Raw genomic sequence first — 20,362 nt, 5'->3', positions numbered from 1 at the left:
TGTATTCCCAATATCTAGAATACTGCCTGCCACACAGAAGCTCAACATCTATTGAAAACTGGTTTAGTGAATACATAAGTGATTCTATCATTTAGGCAATAGGATCCCATTATAAATAACTAAGGTGTACAAATTCTAAAATTAAATGTCTAGTTTATAAAGACTGTTTTCTCATGAATAGCAGGCTGCATTAGAGCAGACAGAACATTTAAAGAGACAATTGCTATAGTCCAGGCCATAGTTTATGAAACTTAATCAGTAGGTCTTGATGAGCAATTAGGCCCAGAGAATAAGTGAGGAGAAGATACCAGGATTAACTCAGGTTTCTATCTTGGATAACAAATGTGATAAAAGAATCACAGAAAGAGTAAAAGAAAACCAGAGAATATAGAAAGAATAGAGACTGTGTTTAGTGATGAGGAAAGGGAGTTAAACAGTGAATTCTGTTTGGGGCATCCTAAGCTTAAGACACCTCAGGGATATCTAAGTGAATATGTACACTTCGGAGCTTAGTAGCAGATCAGAACGTTAAATCCAGGTCTGTCTCTTAGCAGAGCCATCTTTTTCATTTTTTTTCATTCATTTTTTAATTGGCACATTGTAATTGTACATATTTATGGGGTACAATCTGATGTTTCTATACATATATATGTTGTATGATGATTAACAGAGTATTTAGCATATCTATCACTTCATGTATGTATCATTTTTCTTTGTGGTGAGGACATTTAAAAGCCTCTCTTCAAGCTACTTTGTAATATACAATGCCTTACTGTTAACCTACTGTGCAATAGAACACCAGAACTTATTTCATCTATCTAAAAAGCCATCTTTTTAAAAGTTACTTCATGTTATATTTTACTAAGTAAAAATTATCTCCTCCTCGGAAAAACAAATAAAACTAGATTTTAAAATGGAACATTCTTGAAATGAGTTTAAAAGTAGTCACTGTGCAAGACAAATTCAGAGAATGGTACAATTATCTACTGGGTCCCTTCAGTACTAAATGAAGGGACAAATCCTGGAGTATATGCATTGGAGTTGGCACATGAATAGAAAACATCATACACATGTGTGAAAATGAGTGTGTATGTATGCATATATGGGTGTATATATACACAGATATGTATGTATGTGTACATGTATATATGTGTGTGTGTATATATATAGGTATATATGTATCAGAGTGTTAGAAGATTTACCTGTACTAAGTTAGAGCATGGATGAGGAGCTACAAGGATGTTTCAGTTACCTAAGAACTTGGTCAACCAGAAATTTCATGTGTGAAAAATTCAACAGAGAATGGAGGCATTTTTATATGTGGTTATTGTCTTTATATCCGAAAAGGCACCTAATGAAGTCCCAATCTAATTGTCAACAGTTTGCTTTAAAAAGGATAAATGCTTGTAAAATAGTATCTTGTTTTGATTATTTATGTTGATAGTTCTACTTACTGATTTCTCTATTCCTTTTCCCTCAACACCTTCACCCTGCCTCTCAGATGCAATCTTTCTGGATAGGATTCTTGGCTTCTCCCAGCTATGACTTCACCTCTCCACCCCCGCCATACCTCTGCAGCCAAGGATGCTCTCACCTTGGCTGAGCCCCCAGAACCACCTATCCTGACACTGCCTCTGCTTCTCAAGGTAGATAACAGCAAGAGACACTAGAAATTAATTTTTGAAAGGAGACAGAACTTTAATTAATACAAGAAAACCAGAGCCTTTTCCCCCCGCAAAAGCAGCTGCATTGTATTTCACATTCACATTTCACAGCCCATAGCATTATCAACACAGGGCAGTTTCAGGGTGTTGGTGCTGATTGTACTTCTTCCTAATACTAGAGTCCTAAAATGGGGGTAATATTACATAAAATATAGATTACATGCGCAACAGAAAAATATAAGCTCCATGGAGGCAGGGAGTTTTCCAATCCCCCGCATCTGGAGAACAGTGTTTGGCACTAAATATCTGTTGAATTAATCAACTCAAAAGAGCACTTTGTTGTTGTGCTGGGGCATGTGTGTAAATCATAGCTCTGTTGTGAGTAGAAGCCAAGCAGCAAAGATCCCATTGCAAATGCCCACTCCATAAGGGGAAGCACTGCTTTGTGTAACAAGAGCACTGGACTGAGAGTCATAAAATCGCACTTACATTTGTAATTTAGGGCATGTCACTTTGCTCACTTCAAGCTGCAATCTCCTTATTTGTAAAATACTACTATACTTCTTAGGACTACCGTGAGAATCAAACACATGAAATGCTTTATAAACCAAATGCGCTAAAGTAAAAAAGAATAACTGTTTTGTCTTTTTCGGCTTCCAATAGCCTTATTTGCCCAAAATTGCCTATAGGATAACAGCTTTAGCAATCCTTTAGAAGTGATTATTCTGAAAACATGCGCCACATATGATATAAAAAGTTAATATCCTTATGATGCAAATAATTTAAATTCATATGAAAAAGATAAATATGCCAATTTATGGGAAAATGGGCAAAGGGTATGAGGAATTAACTCGAAGAAAAAAAACTAGCAATGGCCAAGTGTAAAAGTGTCCAACCTGTCACAATTACTTGTCTGTAATGCTTGTAAGCTGGGATCACCATTCCAGAAAGCAAACAGCTTCTCCGGAGGTTTTCTGAGGATCTCCAATACCAGTGACTATGCTCCTGACTTTTAAGATGCCAGCCTCTTCCTCTTCTCTGCAATACTATCCCCCAGGAGGTCATGGGGGCTATGGCATGCCCTAAGAGGGTCTTGATGTTATTCGGTTTCCCTTCAATTCATCAATTATTTCTTGAACACAAAAACAAGGCACTAAGATATCAGGAGCAATCCAACTACATGAAAAGACCTCCTCAGCAGAAGAAACAAAACTTAATGGGTGACAGCGACATCTGTGACTCCAAAGCACAGGAAGACAGTGCATCCAGGAGAAGGCAGGAGAGCTCTGCCTCTCATTAGACTGTGCACCCTTAGGCAAGACTCTTAGCCACTCTCAGTCTCCATTTCCTCAATTATAAAATGGGGTTAACAACAGTACCTGACTCATGAGGCTGTTACAAAAATTAATTGAAATAATGTACACAAAGCATTTAGCATGGTATCGGGCAGATGGCAAGGTTTCAATAAATATTAGATCTTATCTTTAGTAGTATTAAATTATATAACAATTCTGTGATGTTACTATGAGTGACAGATTCTATAACAAACAGGCACATAGTGCTATGGGAACATGTGGGAGAAAGATTTTAATACTAATTGTAAAATAAGAGTGGGGGGAATAGACCTGGAAAGATCTCGTGAAAGAAGTCAAAGTTAAAATAAGCTGAGAGGGATGAGCAGGAATTTAACAAAGAAAATTAGAGGCTTACTCCAGACCACATGAGCAGAGAATAGAAAGGCCCAGGTACTCCAAGGAACTTCAAATGGGGAAGTGTCCAACTTGACGGCCTCATGTGGGGCCCAAGGGCACAGTCTGTCTTTGCTGTTCCCTGTAGGGTGCCATAGATGGTCAGCTCTACCAGTGGTATCTGAAAACATCTGAGCTCACGCTAATTGACTCAATGGCAGTACTTGGTAGGTAAGAATGGCTCTTTCCCAGCCCCACCTACTGAGTGTAAACCAGGCTCTCAAGAGAAGAAATCTGCTACTAACAGCTAACGTTTATTAAGTATTTACTATCTCCCAGGTATTAAACACTTAACATGTATTATCTGATTTCATTTCCCCAGTAATCTTATATGACAAACACCAACATCCTTATTCACATTTGGGTAATTGAAGGTATAGAAAAGTGAAATAATTTACCTAACATCATTGTCATAGCTGGCAAGTGACAGGAACAGAACTCAAACCGAGCTAGACTATCTAGAGAGTCTGTATTTTACTAGTAGGCAATACGTAGGGCGCGGAGGAAAAAGCACCCCAGACAGGGAGCCAGGGCAGCTAGCTTCTACCCAAGTTCTAACACTAAATAGCTGTCTGCAAACTGAGCAAGTCATTTCACTCTCCAGCCGAGTTTCCTCCATTGTAACAAGGAGGCAGGCGCAAATGACACTTAAGAGTTTTGTCTTCCTCAAATAATTTTTATCTCACCCTAAGATACAATTTTCACAACTACTAATACACTAAGCAGTGTCTTGGGGAAATGCAAATTCTCTCAGCAAGCTCCCATAAGCTTTTTATGTGACCCCCATGGTCACACAACTCAGCCAGGAAAAGTCCTTCTCATCAGTGTAGGAATTATCAACACCCCACTCTGGTCATCAAAACGGGGTCTCACACAGGAAATTTCTGTCCACAGGACTGGGAAGTTCCATGTGCCATGGCCGTCATGGAGGACCCGTTCATTTTCATCAAGTTCTGCTGTACTAGATGACAGATAATTTCCTTCCATAAAGGACATTTAAACTATCTGGAGGATCTGCTTAAAAGCATAGGTGCGGCCGGGCGCGGTGGCTCAAGCCTGTAATCCCAGCACTTTGGGAGGCCGAGACGGGCGGATCACAAGGTCAGGAGATCAAGACCATCCTGGCGAACACGGTGAAACCCCGTCTCTACTAAAAAATACAAAAAACTAGCTGGGCGCAGTGGCGGGCGCTTGTAGTCCCAGCTACTCGGGAAGGCTGAGGCAGGAGAATGGGGTAAACCCGGGAGGCGGAGCTTGCAGTGAGCTGAGATCCGGCCACTGCACTCCAGCCTGGGCGACAGAGCGAGACTCCGTCTCAAAAAAAAAAAAAAAAAAAAAAAGCATAGGTGCTTGTGCCTACCAGACCTCGGTCCAAATTCTGAATCTACTGCTCATGAGCTTTGTTTGCTTTGGCAAATTACCAAGCATCCCTATTTATGACCAAGTATCTCTATTTATAAAAGGAAGTTAGTACTTCCTCATACGGTCACTGTGAGGATTAAATGAGACAATATGTGTCATGTGATTGGCACAATGCTTGATGGGTAGCAGTCTCAAAAAATCACAGCTTACAAGAAAAACGACTTAAAACAAACCCTGCTCTACTCCTGTGAACTAGCCAAAGGCCATGAAGTGTGTTATGCTTTCCCATACTCAGCAGGGCCAAAACCTGACCTCTTTCCCTTAAGACCTACCTTTTGGCCTGTGTTCTCCCCGAGCCACCTACAGTCTCAATTCAGAAACCTAAAAGCAGTTCAGGAGACTTCCCTGTGATTTCCACACCAAACTCACTCAGACATACTCACACAGTCCCGAGTCCTGCAGATCCGACACCTGGCCCCCAACACCTCCTGGAGCTGTCCTGTCCTTTCCGTCTCCACTGCTGTACTTCAGTCCCGCTGCTTCTCTGCTTCTCGCCTGAACTACTGCTCCTCTCTGCTTCCAGTCTTGCTTCTGTATGTACCTTCTCCAGGGCGATCATCTTCAAATGCAAATCTAGCCATCTTCTTATCTAACAATCTAAAACCTCCCCCAAGCTTCTGGGATCAAGCTTAAACTTACCGGCTTAACCCAAGAAGCCCTTCTCGATGAGCCTCTGCCTGTGCCTCCATGCTAGAATGTGCTTCTCCCTTGTGCCCGTAAACTATCACTGGCTCTTCAGAGGCACACACCACTGTCACCTGCTTCAGTTGGCCTTACCTGATCCTTGCCCCTTCTAATTTAAATGCCCCCCTGTTGCTATCTCTTCCTAGACTCAAACTGCTTGAGGGGTAGCAACTCTCTGTCCTTGTTTGACCTGGTATCCCTAGCCCTTAGCAGTGAGTCACATACAACAAGTACTTAGTAACCATTGTGTGAGTCAGTAATTGACTTTCTACTGGTTGATTCCAGTGTTAGAATCCCAGCAGAATTACTCTCCTTTATTTTAGCCAGTCACCTTCATTGTCAGCCAGCCTTGGGAGGAGCAGGTATACATCAAACTAATACCCACCAACTCCCCTCAGAGATCTCATCTGGAGCACTGAGCTGGGCATGAATAATTTCCTTCTTAAGACCAGCAGCCATTCCTGTCTCAGGTCAGGCCTGGGAAACACTCAGGTACCACCTCCTAATACGCAATGGCACGTCCAACAGGAGATGCAAGGTTTAACACTGAAGTTATAGTTGTTAATATACCCATTGTGGCCAAGACCTAGGTCTTATTCACCTTTTTATCCTCAACAATGCCTTGCAAGATAGTAGGAACTCAAAATTAGTGACCTCCGTATATGAATCTGAAAAAAAAATTAGCTCTAGGGAGGGACTAGCATTCTGGACTATTTGAACTTAGAGTCCCATTACATGTATTTTTGAAATATTTCCATAATGAGTCTATAATCTCCTTATTTTACCCATCTTTGTATTCTAAATGTCTAACCAGGTATCTTTTGCATAGCAGACACTCAATAAACACTTGCTGAATCGCACAGAATCAGCTTGCACATGAGTTGCTAGCAAGGCAGACAGCTGTAGTTTTGCTTGTCGTGGGAGCCACTCTATGCATTCATGAGATGCAACCAGAAGAATTCCTCTTCTACAATGGGCAACTCACCACTTCCCATTAGTCTTAGGGCAACAGGACCTTGACAATGGGTCTTGGCATCTTCTGCTCTGTACACATACCGGGTCACATTGTATACGTGAACATCAGTGTGCGTGAATAAGTGTGTACATCAATGCACATACACATTAAAACTTGCACCAAATCTATATGGTCAAGATGATATTCCAGGCTTACCACTGGCAGCATTTCTCTGCGTGTGCCACCTTAGGTGTCAGTATTCCTGAATGGAGGCCATGTAGTATACACTAAAATAAGCACCTAACCAAAAGTTGAGAAATTGTAACCTCTCGCCCCACCTCTGCCAGTAACTAGTTGGAGATCAACATCTCTAAACCTCCCTCTTCTCATTTCCAAATAAAGATACTGTCCACCTACTGCATGGAGTCGTTGCAAAGAACAAATACGAACACAGAAGCAAAGGCACTTTGAAAACTACGGCATGCTTTACACAAGAGAGCTCACACTGCTCCCCACACATATATGGAAGCAGTCTCTGGCCTGACTGTCCCTGCTCTGGTTTTGAGACAGCTCAACTGCTTCCCCATATTTACCTTCCCCTGTTCAGAAGCCCAGGGAACAATGGATGGTGACAGGGGGATGGCTCAGGGTCATTTCTGTTTGTGTGAGCCTCTGCCCTGTAGCCCCTGACGGCCATTTCAGGATGTGCTTATGCAGCCCTGCTTTGTTTCCATGGAGACAGGAAGCTCTGCTTCTCTTCATGCCTAAGCTAATGATTTTCATCAAATCCCATTTCCTTTGAGACAAGTAAAAATGCTACAATGTTTCCATCCATACTTCCTCTTTAAATATGAGCAACAAACATACCTCACAGCCTTCCTCCCACCATCGTCTGTGCCTCAGAGGCAGGTGCCTCAGTCATTTCCACGCTTGGCATCCAGGGGTCCCTGAGCACCAGTGGACGCGGCCTGCCCCCTCTCACATGGACTCTCTCCCTCACCTGCCCAACCTATGAGCCATGTGTGTTCCCCCCTTTAATTTCTCTCTCTCTGCTTTGGGAACAGCCTTGGTACATAACATTCAGCTGCCTGCAGGTCACAAGAAACCTGCTCCCTAGGTTTCCGACCTATTTCCCAGGCTGCTTCTGAATTAAATCCTCACTAAATCCCCACTCTAAGGAGAAAGCTTACAATCTTTCCAAAGGCATGTGAGAGCCAACCAAGCAGAAGAGAGAACCCATGGCCCCCCCTGTACACAGGACTGGCTGCTGCTGACCCCCCTGCAGACACCAATAAAGCCCACCCCCAACTGTGTTGAGCTTCAGAACGAGAAAAAGAAACCAGGTCAGAATGATTTCAGTCCCAGCCTATAAGGCCCCTACTGTGCACACTCCTTTAAATGTCAAAATTTATTCATACCAGCTGTTCCCAGCTGTCACTGTCACTTCCTAGGCTTCTCCAGAAGTACTAAGGAGGCATCTGCCATCCCAGTTCCATGACATCGAACCTGTGCAGGCCATCTCCCAGAGGAGCCCATGGCCCCACAGCTGGCTCAACCGAACATCCACAGGCCGTTAAGCAGGTGATGGCCACCTGGACCTAACAGGCTGAGAAAATGTATGTTAATATTATCAAAGGACATAGGCAGCTAATAAGAGCTAAGGGCTACTCCATGCCAGACCCTGGGCTAGGGTTTTGTATATGAGAGAGCTTTTGCTATCCCATTTTACAGACGAGGAAGCAGGCTCAGAGTAACTTATCCAAATTAGCAATGCTAATAAGTGGTTTCTTACAGGGTTAGGCTTCTCACCCATGAATGTCAGATGCTAAAACTCATGCCTCTTCCAATGTACAACTCTATCTCATGCAGAGAAAGATGTAAGAGAATGAAAAGATGTGATTCCAAACCAGAGAGAGTCCATGTGGTCAGACACAAGGCACTGTCCAGTAGGATAGTGTTCTGTTCCATTTCCAGCTCTGTTGAGACACAACTTGAACCTATACTGGAGCCTCATCCAGAACACCAGTGGCTTTCGTTAGCACAGCATCTACTTTTCTCCCCAAATACATAGTAAGAATCTGTCTTAAGTTTTCCAAACTAAAATATATACACACTTAGGACAAAGAATATCAGATAAGATTACACAAACACGACATTATCTTCTCAGTAGAAGTACAAGAGGAGGTCCTGTGGTCAGGCTTCTCTGGGGGCCAGAGTTATGGAGGGTGCACACTGGAGTCATAGGTACTAGCTGGCTGGAGACAGTAACTTCTAGCAGTGCTTAGGCACAAAGAATGCCAACAAACACTCATTGAATGAGTAAATATAGAAGAAATCTCTTACGTCTTAAGACTCTCCACTCAAAATAAACATTATTAAAGTTCTTACTTCTTTACGATGTCTTCAGTTTTTCCCTCATATCCATCTCACAAATTACCACCACAGGCTCTTAGTAGCACGTAGTTGGATTACTATGGTTGTTTCCTGCTTAATCCTACTGAATCTGGTCTCTCTCCATGCCAATCCTTCCCCCACGGATGTTAGATGAATATTCTTATATATGCCTTTCATCCTACACTTTTGTGTGTGTGCAATATTTTTACTTTAAAATTTAATTTCTATTTTTTCAAAGTAACACATGTAGAACTTAAAAAGTCAAATAATTTTGAAAGACTTCTAATGCAAAACTGGCAGCCCTCTGCTTTACCTCTCCTAACCCCTGAATCTCACTCCCCAAAGGCAACTACTTTCAACTCTTTTACCTGTTTCTTCTGGTATTCATTTCCAAATTTCTAAATATTATACTTAAACACTGAAATGTCTTTATCTTTCCATTTTAGATATTCCCTAAATACTTCCTTACTGTGGAACCTAAGATTTCAGTCTTTGACATCTCCTTTCCCTCCCCATATTCAGCCTCCTCCATCCACTTAAGGCAATCACAGCACCATAAGGGGCTATCTCAAAATTCGGCATCAGCAACATAAATTTGGTTGACAATTGAGCTGAATAGAGGACCTACCTACTATGCTTATATTTCTTACTGGTAACAATTTCGTATTTCATGGAATTAAATGCTGTTTTTTTGTGTATGTGTGTGTACACAAATACATAACATACATATTCACACAGTCATGTATCACTTAACAAAAGGCATACATTCTGAGAAATGCATTGCTTGGCAATTTTGTTGTTGTGCCAACACCAGAATGTGTACTTACACAGACCTAGATGGTGTAGCCTACTGCACATCTAGTCTATATGCTGTAACCTATTGCTCCTAGCCTGTAAACCTATAGAGCATATTACTACGCTAAATACTGTGGGCAATTATAACACAACATGAAGTATTTGTACATCTAAATACATCTAAACACAGAAAAGGGATAGTAAAAATATGGTATAAAAGATTAAAAAAAAAAAAAAGGTACACCATATAGGGCACTTACCATGAATGGAGCTTACAGGAAGTTGCTCTGGGTGAGTCAGAAAGTGAGTGGTGAGTGAATGTGAAGGCCTAGGACATTACTGTACAGCACTGTAGACTTTATCAACACTGGACACTTAAGCTACACTAAATTTATTAAAAACATTTTTCTTTCAATCAATCAATCTTCACAGACTCTAACTTTACCTTATGAACTTAAAAAAATTTAACTTAGACTCTTTGGCAATAATGCTTAGCTTAAAACAGACATTGCACAGCTGTACAAATATATTTTCTATCCTTACATCCTTATTCTATAAGCTTTTTTTCGATTTTTTCTTTTTTACTTTTTAAAATCTTTTGTTAAAAGCTAAGACACACACACACACACATTAGCCTAGGCCTGCAGAGAGTCAGGACCATCAATATCACTGTCTTCCACCTCCATATCTTGTCCCACTGGAAGGTCTTCAGGAGCAATAACACACAGGGAGCGTCATCTCCTATGATGACAATGCCTTCCTCTGGAATACCTCCTGAAGGACCTGCCTGATACTGTTTTACAGATAACTTTTTTTAAGTAAGTAGGAATCAATTGTAAAATAACAATTAAACGTAAATACACAAATCAGTAACATAGTCATTTACTGTCGAGTACTATATACTGTACATAATTGTATGTGTTCTACTATTATATGATTGACAATTCAGGTTTTATTTACACCAGCATCACCACAACCATGTGAATAATGCATTGCACTATGATGTTAAGATGACTATGATGTCACTAAGCCACAGGAATTTTTCAGCTCCACTAAATCTTATGGGACCACTGTTGCATATACATCAGCCATTGACTGAAATGTCATTATGTGGCACATGACTGTATATAGATTCAGCAAAACCATAAGCTCTTTTGAATATAATAACACACATTGGGGAATACATTAGTTTTATTTTTTTCTTACAGATAGCATTTTTAGAGGCCTCTGTCACCCTACTCAAATCTGTGCTTGATAATCTCTAGGCTTCTGTCATCCTAGACTTCCCTTCATCACCCTGGGAATCAATCTCCTCCTTCTCTCCTCCATTGAATCCCTTGTTTCCATGAGTATCACGTTCTTCTCTTTCTTCAATTATTTCCTTATTTTTAGTGACTCACATTCACCAGTAACTTTTTCAAAATGGATATCTAAAAATATTGTGATTCCATCCTAAAAAACCATTTTTATTTGAGCTAGGTATAGAATTCTATCTTGGAAATTATTTTCCTTATGAAAGTTTTAGGAACTTCTCTATTTGTTACTAACTTTCAGTGTTGCCATTGAGAAGCCCAAAGCTATCCTGATTCCTATTTCTTTGTAGATAAATTCCACCTCCTTCCTAATTACCAGGCACTTTCAGAATATTTTTTAATCTGATGTTCTGAAATTTCATGACGATTCACCTTGGTGTGCTTGCTTTCCATTAGTCATGCTGAGTTTTCAGTGTGCACTTCATTATTAATTAAACTCATTTGTTCCCTTTTACCTCCATACCCACCTTCTATCTCCCTGCTATAAAAATTATCATTAAAGTAAAATAAAAATTTTAAAAATTACAATATATTCAAAATGTGCCTTTGATTTGAATGTATTTTCACAAACTGTATGTTTTGTGTGCATGTAGTTTTATGTAAATGGTATCATATCACAGTGATTCTTTCTTGTTTTCACTAAAATCTATGTTCTTAAGATACCTTATGTTTCATGTGTACACAGTATTTGTTGCTCTGTGCTACATAGGATGCCACAGTACACACTGCTACATACTACGCCATGGTATACACCAAATGTTTTACCTATATAATCTCCCAGTTATAGACATCCAAGTTGCCTCCAACTCCCCACAACCATGAAATATGCTGGAAAGAACATCCTTGCATCTGTCTCAACACATCTTTTAAACTGGCAATGTGAGTCTTTTGGTTCTGGGAACATTTCTTGTATTTTTGTTAATTTTTTCCTTTCCATTTCTCTGTTCTTGTTATAGAACTCCTATTATAGTTAAAAATTGGATCAATCCTGTTTTGTTGTTCTATTTTCTAGGTAATTTCACCAATTTTATATTCCAAACATTTATTATCTTTATAGTTTTATTGCATTCTTATATTTTTACATTATTTCATTTTTATATTTAATGTAAATTTACTTCGTAAAATGAATGTACACTTTACATTAATTTCCAAGAGCCCTTAACCTCTAAATGTCTTTTTTTAATTTATTGGTCTGTTATTCCATAAATGAAATGGTTTCTCTTCTATCTCTAATCGTAAATACAACTTTTAAAATTGTCTTCTACTCTGCATTGTTCATATTCCCTCAATTTCCTTTTTTTATTCATGATTTTGTTTTTTATTCTTTCATGTTGGGCATTTTCCTCAAATGCTGATGATCTCTAGATGTGTGTTCATATTTAAGAGCATGGCACAAAAGCTCATTGGCAACTCTGTATGTAAGCTTGCAGCTTGTGGAATGGTGAGTGTAATGGGATGACTGGAAGCCCCCCAAAAGATCTGTTCACATCCTAAGTCTTGGAACATGTGAATGTTACTTTATTTGGAAAAATAATGTTTGTAGATTATTAAATTAAGGATGTTCAGATAAGAGATCATCCTGGCTTATCAAAATGACCCTAAATCCAATGACAAGTGGCCTTAGAAGAGCAAAGTGGAGGGAAACTGCACAGACATTGAACAAGAGGCAATATGATCACAGAGGCAGAGACTACAGTGATGTGGCTATAAGCCAAGGAATGCCTGGGGCTGCCAGAAGCTAGAAGAGGAAGAAAATCAATTCTCCTTTAGAGCCCTTGGAGGGAGCACAGCTGTATTCATCCATTTTCATGCTGCTAATAAAGACATACGGAAGCCTGAGAAATTTACAAAAGAAAGATGTTTCATGAACTCACAGTTCCACATGGTTGGGGACACCTCACAATCATGGCAGAAGGTGAAAGGCACATCTCACTTAGCAGCAGACAAGAGAAGAGAGCTTGTGCAGGGAAACTCCCTTTTATAAAATCATCAGGTCTTGTGACACTTAATCACGAGAACAGCACGGGAAAGACCCACCCGCATGATTCAATTACCTCCCACCGGGTCCCTCACAACACCTGGGAATTGTGGGAGCTACAATTCAAGGTGAGATTTGGGTGGGGACACAGCCAAACTATATCAATGGCCCTGCCAGATTTTGGACCTCTACCCTTCAGAACTATAAGAGAATAAAGTTTCTCTCACAGTTTTAAGCTGCAGAGCTACAGTAATTAGTTGAAAGCAGCCACAGGTAATTAATATAACGAGTCTCACCAAAGATGATGAGATGGGAACCTGTTTCTCTGGTCTCCCCCAAATATCAGTATAAATTTGTCCCTTCTCTTCAGACAGACAGTTTCCCAAGAGAGGAATCCTCTCAACTCCTACCAGATTGCTATGTTTTTAAGAGTCAAGCAGGAGAAGTGGGCTGGACTATGCCCATTCAGTTTGTAGACTTTCATTTAGCCCTTTTGTTTTCAGTACAACATATCAACACTACCCTCAGGTGTACCTGATGGTACAATTCCAGGCTTCTCTGATTCCAGATCTACAGAGATTAAGTCTCCTAACTTTTGCTAGGGTGGGGGTTGGGTGAAGCAGATATCTGTCAGCATTGCCTGGAGGTTATAGTGGGGTAGGGCAAGGAGTCTAATGTTCCTTACAAGGACTTTGCATCAATCCTCTTGTTTTTAGCACCATGCCTACCCCAGCTCTCAGACCTACCTGGTGTCTCCAATTCCTGAGCGTTTCTAGGGCTCTGAAGGATAATCAGTTTGCTTTTATACTGGTATTCCCTAAACAATTAAACTTCAGCTTTCCTACCACTGTCAGTTGCCAATTTTTTCCTATGTTCAAAAATGTTGTTGACATCTCTCATCTCTTGTCATTCCTCTTGTTCCCTTTGTCCTAGTGCCCTTCTTAAAATTTATTTTCTGTATTAGTGGAGTTTCAAGAAATGACCAACTTAGTTCAATCTGCCATGTTTAAACACAAGTACCACCTTATAAATTTTCATTTGAAGAACATATGCCACTCTGACAAAAAATTAAGTTCAGTTTTGCTCAGAAAAATAAAAGAATCTCTAAAATATATCTCCATCTTGGCTATCCTAAGATGTTACATTATAATTTCTTCACACTCCATGACAAGTCCCATTTTTTCATCTTTGCTTACGGTGTAATGTTCCCCTTCCTGAAATGTTCACTCCCATATAGTCTGTGTAATCCTACTACATATTTCATAACCCAAGCAAAATCCCAATCCTTCATGAAACTATCCCTGATGACTTCAGACTACATAGATTTGTTCTTTCCTCAAAACAAATGATTATATCTTGTATAAGTCAGTAAAAGAACTCCTATTCTCCATTTCATGTGTTTGTATCATCTTCTTAGCAAAACATGTTTCTTAAGGAGAGGAACCACACCTTATACTTTGTGTGCTCCTGGCAATGCTTACCATGGTATTGGACACCAAATAGTTGCAGATTTGTACAAAATTCAAGCCACAAATATGAGAGTTGATGCCCAATACACTACAGAGTAAGAAACTTTTGAGGGAAAGCCTGTGTCTAATTCAACTTTATTTCCCTAACAACCAGCACAATGTTTGACATAGGTCTCTGACTGCTGAGTTACTGAATGAAAGCGTGGATGAATAAATGAACTCTCACTAGATATTGTGTTCAGTGTTGTGCCTGAGGTCAAGACTTTTTAATTCCTGAAAATAATCAAGATTATTAGAACGACAGTTCACTACTGTATTCCCAGCATCTAGAAAGCATTTGGCACAGAAGAACTGCTCGGTAAGTGTCTTCTAAATGAAGGTTAAATGAATGAATCTGCCATGAGTCAGGAGGTATTAGTTTACAGTTAGCAGTCAGCAAATGAGTTAAGAAGAGAGAAACATCTGGCTCACCCGGAAAGCACTCCCAGGACTAGGTTGAGAACAAAGAAGGATCCAATGATGATGAGGGGGATGAAGTACAGCCAATTCCAGGTGGCTCCTAAGGCATCATTGGTCTGAAAGAAAGAAAAATGGTTCCTTAAATACTTAAAGCCATCTTCCATAAGTAAAGCTAACATTCCTGCAGCTTCACAGAGAGTGATGTAACAAGCGCAATGCAATACAGTTAAATATTGCCTTACTCCATTCCCAATTTGGCATTACTATGAGTTAGCTCACAATCTCCCATGTACATAATGAAGAACATAGCATCAGCCTCACCATAATATACTGAGTTGGAATATTCTCACACCCTTGCTTAGCACATGGGAAGACAATACAGAAAGGTCAGATACTTTCCCAAGGTCATGCAAACAACCACTGGTTTTATAGCATTTGGTAATGTGGGTTCTAAGCCTCTGCACACAAAATTGGGCAAATTCTCAAAAAGACAAAGGCAGGTTGTGTCCAATCTATTCCACGGATGCTAGCAAAGGCCTTGACAGGATTATTTGGAAGAAATGTTAGGGTCCTCTGCGTCTTGCTCAGCCCTTGACCTGGACCCAGCTTGCTTTCTTCCATCACAGTACAATAGTACAGAGCTGGCCCAGGCCTGGCCCCAGCAAGGCTCTGGCCAAAACAAGGAATAAATCTAGATTTGAAGAGTGATCACTTGCACTCTAATGTTCACACTCAGTGAATTAAAAAATGCCTGCAAATCCATATTCTGGATTCTCATATCACGAACGAGTTGCAAGACCCTTCAATGGTCAGGGATTGAGGAAGAATTATATCTTATGACTTAAAGAAAAGAAAGAAGCAATTCTTAGCAGGATGTCTTATTAGAACCTTGAAATAGAGCTTGGGACCCTCTCTAAAAGCTGTACCACTGAACTAAGGGTTCTCAGTCTTCCCTTTGACTCTTCCTCCCCTGACAGCACCTCCAAGTCTTTCCAAATAGTCTTCCTGAATTGCATTTCACATATGCAGGGCTTTGAAATCCCTTCAACCCCCCACCCACTCTCTCACACACAAACTCTAAGACCCATTTGAAACTTACAACAGATATTTTATCTTTACTTCACTGGAAAAACAAGGCCAAAGTCAAATGCCATGCCTAAAACTCACAAGCTAAATTAGTAAAATTAAGACCAGAACTCAGAATTTCTATGGCAAAGTATTTCTTGTCCCTCCAATTTACCTTTTCCCCCTCTCACTACTAAATTTTGAAAACATATTTTGATTCATTGTCCTCATGTTTCCTGTGGACTTCTGTGACATTCTCTTGTTTTCTCCCAAATTATCTCCCATTCAAATATTCCAGTCTGCAGAATATAGCCTCTTACCAATCATGGCAGCTATCACTGTATAGTCGATTCATCCATTAAAAACAGTTTGACTTTTATTTTAAGTTCAGGGGTACATGTGCAGGTTTGTTATATGTGACTCATGTCACAGCGGTTTGTTGTACAGATTATTTCATCACCCAGGTATTAAGCCTAGTACCCAATAGCTGCTTTTTCTTGATCCTCTTCCTTCCCCCACCCTTCACCCTCCAAAAGGCTCCAGTGTGTTGATCCCCTCCCTGTGTCCATGTGTTCTCATCATTTAGCCCCCTCTTATAAGGGAGAACATGCAGTATTTGGTCGTCTGTTCCTGTGTTGGTTTGCTAAGGATAATGGCCACCAGCTCCATCCATGTTCCTGTAAAGAACATGTTCTTATTCTTTTTAAGGCTGCGTAGTATTCCATGGTGTATATGTACTGCATTTTCTTTAACCATTCTGTCACTGGTGGGCATTTAGGTTGATTCCATGTCTTTGCTATCATAAATAGTGCTGCAATGAGCATATGCATGCATGTGTTTTTACAAGAGAATGATTTATATTCCTTTGGGTTATAAGCAAATCCAGTAATGGGATTGCTGGGTTGAATGCTAGTTCTGTTTTTAAGTATTTGAAGAATCACACCACTAAAACAGCTTCTAAGGCAATCTCCTTTCACCAAACTTGTGTGTTTTGTTTTGCCCCTACACTATTCAGAGAGAGATAATTGCAATTGAAGCAGGATAAAAGTTAAAAGTAAACAAGAAAACACTTTCTGAATGGGAAGGGACAGATGCAGACACCTGCCAATTTCAGTGTGTAAGATGGAGCTCTTTGGTTCAATCAGGTCTGGTCAATTAAATACAATCAGGGAAGATGTGGGCCAGAACTCAGAGAAAACTGTTCCTGAATATTAGCAGAAAGATGCAGAGGAACTAGATGCCAAGAGTTGTGGAGGGTTTTAACGGAGGTAGGAAGCCATTTTCTCTGAGTTTGTTAAGACATGGACCTTCCCTATGAGCTGAAAAATGAATTGCAATGATATTTGTATAGCTAGCTCTGTGTTTATTATTGATCACAAATCAGTCCTTCTGTAAGGCTGGCTAGCTCTGATGGTTCACCAGTAGAGTTCCAGATTAACAGGGTTTATTCACTCTATGGCTTAGCCAGCGGCCAAACCCCCCAGCACCGCAACATTCCTTGGCAAGAAAAACTGAGTCTATATCCAGCACCCAGCACCAGCACTACAGCATTCCCCCAGCTTCTGTGACAGAGTGGCAGTTCTCACAAGCTCCTTTCATGTAAGACTTGCACTCTATTTTCCCCAGCAACTCTTCCTTCAGGAACACGGGACAGCCATGCTAAGTACTCCAATCAAGATCCTGGCCCCACGAGAACCTTCACAACCCAGGCCTCTACTGTGGATAGGACTTTGTTGCCAATAAACATTAGCAGGTATCAGCAATAGCAATGATGAAATTGTGACTTTTAAGATATTTTTGTTCTTAAATAATTGAGCTACAGTTTGAGGGTGGCTCAGAGCAATTTCACACGGGTGACTACTTGCAAGGGATGCTGTAAAGAGGATGTCCAAAATTACATTGTTCTCATTGCTAGAGATCTGTAAGAAGTTAATGTATTTTGTGGAAAAGGGGCTTCTGTAACCAAAGACATTTGGGAAACACAGCAGATTATACTTTCTTCTGAGCCTCTGACGAGATCCACAAAAAAAGAACATTATTTACCTTGTTTACCCCATCATTTCATAGACACTTTTGATCATGGAACCCTCATTTTCAGAGAAAATCTAGTAACACATCAAGGAATATAGTCTATGAAATATAGGAACTACAATGGGTCAGAATCTGGAATGTGTTTCTCAATTCTATAAAAAACCATTGATGAGCGGTGTCTTTTGATTCAGCATTTTGTGAGTATGTTTTGGTGCTGCTTCAACCTATATTCAGGCAGAAACCTTAACTGTCTGCTCATTTCTGTATCTGGCACCTAACTAAGGGTTTGGCACACATAGATGGTCAACTAATCAAAAAATGTCCATGATTCTAATAAGAAGATTCTCCTGTTAAAAATACACTGATACAGTTCATTCTGATAGCCCCCCTCAATCTGTGGAGATTTCTCTGAATTGCCGCAAACATTATCCACTACAGTGTTGGGGCCTGCTGGATGAAAAAGGAGGAGGATGGGAACTAGAAGGAGAAAAAGAATAGCTGGGACGACACCAGCACCAGCAAGGCCCTAGGGGTTCTTGAAGATGACTGACAGCTTAAAAGATTCTTTTGGAGAAAGTAGCTTGACAGCTCCTGTAGGTTATCACATGCCTTTTAATAGGCTTGCCCCACCCTCTCCACACCTTGCTCCTCTCCCTCCTGTTTCATTCTTCCTGGCCAGGTGGCTTCCTCTCCCCTTGCATGCTTGTCCATGGGTCAGTGACACACCCGGTAGGACAAAGGGACACACCTCGGCAGGACGCAGGCTAGCAAAGGAATGCGTGCTTCCCTTTTTCAAAATGGCACGGCTCTTTCTGAGGCCAGTTGGGGCTTCAATCTCCTTCTGATTCATCATTATTAAAACAAAATTGTCCAGTGTAGGAGAAACAACGACTCAAGTGTCCTTTGAGATTAAAAAAAAGCAGCAGCAACCGACAACTCGAGGCAGCAAGTACCCAGAAAGCACGTGAAGTGGGAGTCGGGGTGAAGTTGCCAGTTCAACAGTGGAGTTGTGACTGTTTTCTTTCTCGTGGTGTGCACGTTTCTGTCTCAGCAGGAGGTGCAAGAGAGGAAGGTTGCCGTGAGTGAGAGGGAGAATCACTCATTCTCTCTCTACAGCATTCCCCCAGCTTCTGTGACAGAGTGGCAGTTCTCACAAGCTCCTTTCATGTAAGACTTGCACTCTATTTTCCCCAGCAACTCTTCCTTCAGGAACATGGGACAGCCATGCTAAGTACTCCAATCAAGATCCTGGCCCCACGAGAACCTTCACAACCCAGGCCTCTACTGTGGAGCAGCTAAGGGAAACCAGGGCCCTCCCTACAAAGAATGCTGCCCAGAAAATGCTAGCCCCTCCATCCCACACCACTCATGCAACACCTACTATGAGTCAGGCATCACAGAAGAGCGCTTCTGTTTGGTCAGTGTCCTCTTACATGGGGCACTGATGCTCCTCCCATCTCCCAACACCCTCCCCCCCCCAGCTCTTCCCTAGACTGGCATGCTGGCTGCTTTCCATCTTCCTCACCTGCCGATCCCCTGAGTGACACACACATGCACACGTGCGCACGACGAGGGTGATGACAGACAGAAAGCAGTTCGGGGGCGTCAGCCCACCTGCACAGGAGTGTTCAGCGGGTACCAGTCCTGACATTGTGGGAATGTGTTCCTTTGGGAACCTGACTGATGGGGGTGGCGAGCTCACCCACTCCCTGTGTAAACAGGCACACATGGCAATTATCACATTAATCTCCAGGGGATTGGGGGAGATGCTACAAGGTAGGGTGGGAGGAGGATTGGAGAGAAGGATGGAGATACAGCAAGCAGGAGGAAAGGGGCCCCATGGGTCCCCTGAGCTGAGGCTATGTGAGCAGGGCCCAGCCCCCAGCCCCAGAGACAGGTCTCTAACGGGGTTCCCCAGGGCTCCATGGAAAACATTCTCCCTGTCTGTGCACCCTCTTCACAGAGCAGCTCTAACCTGGGAGGCTGAATTGCCTATGATTGAGTGGGAAGGCTGAGTGTGTTGGGGCTGGGAGTAAGGCAGATGCTGATTCCATGGTCCTTTCAGAAGCAAAGGGTCTCTGGAAGACACCTGCTCCAAAGGCTGGCAGCAGCACCTGCTGGTTAGAGCAGGGCTGGCCTAGGGAGGGTTTCCTCCACTGCGCACTGCCAGCACCTGTGGACAGACAGTTCTGTGTGATGGGGGCTGTCCTTTGTGTGCCTTAGCAACATTCCTGACCTCTACCCATTAGAGGCCACTAGTACTTCTCCAGATGCAACAATCAAAAATTGCCAAATATCCTGGGGGGCAAGATGACTTTTGATTAAGAACTGCTATACTCAAGGCTCCATCTCAAGGAGAGATCTTCGGCTTCCTTAATTATTAAC

General features: G+C 41.4%; 1 protein-coding gene across 3 annotated transcripts in view; it reads right to left on the bottom strand.

Annotated features, from left to right (window-relative positions):
• CACNA1E (calcium voltage-gated channel subunit alpha1 E) overlaps nucleotides 1–20,362 on the bottom strand; it is a 325,029-nt gene that overhangs the window by 136,384 nt on the left and 168,283 nt on the right. For all 3 annotated transcript variants that reach the window (XM_015122410.3, XM_015122438.3, XM_077986562.1), the window contains exon 7: nucleotides 14,894–14,997. In XM_015122410.3, the coding sequence (XP_014977896.3) occupies nucleotides 14,894–14,997 (104 nt within the window). The remainder of the gene's footprint in view (nucleotides 1–14,893; nucleotides 14,998–20,362) is intronic.

The sequence above is a fragment of the Macaca mulatta genome, chromosome 1, assembly GCF_049350105.2.
Source record: "Macaca mulatta isolate MMU2019108-1 chromosome 1, T2T-MMU8v2.0, whole genome shotgun sequence".
NCBI classification, from domain to species: Eukaryota; Metazoa; Chordata; class Mammalia; order Primates; family Cercopithecidae; genus Macaca; species Macaca mulatta.
The sequence above is the reverse complement of the archived record's forward strand: the minus strand, read 5'-3'. Positions and strand labels throughout refer to the sequence as shown.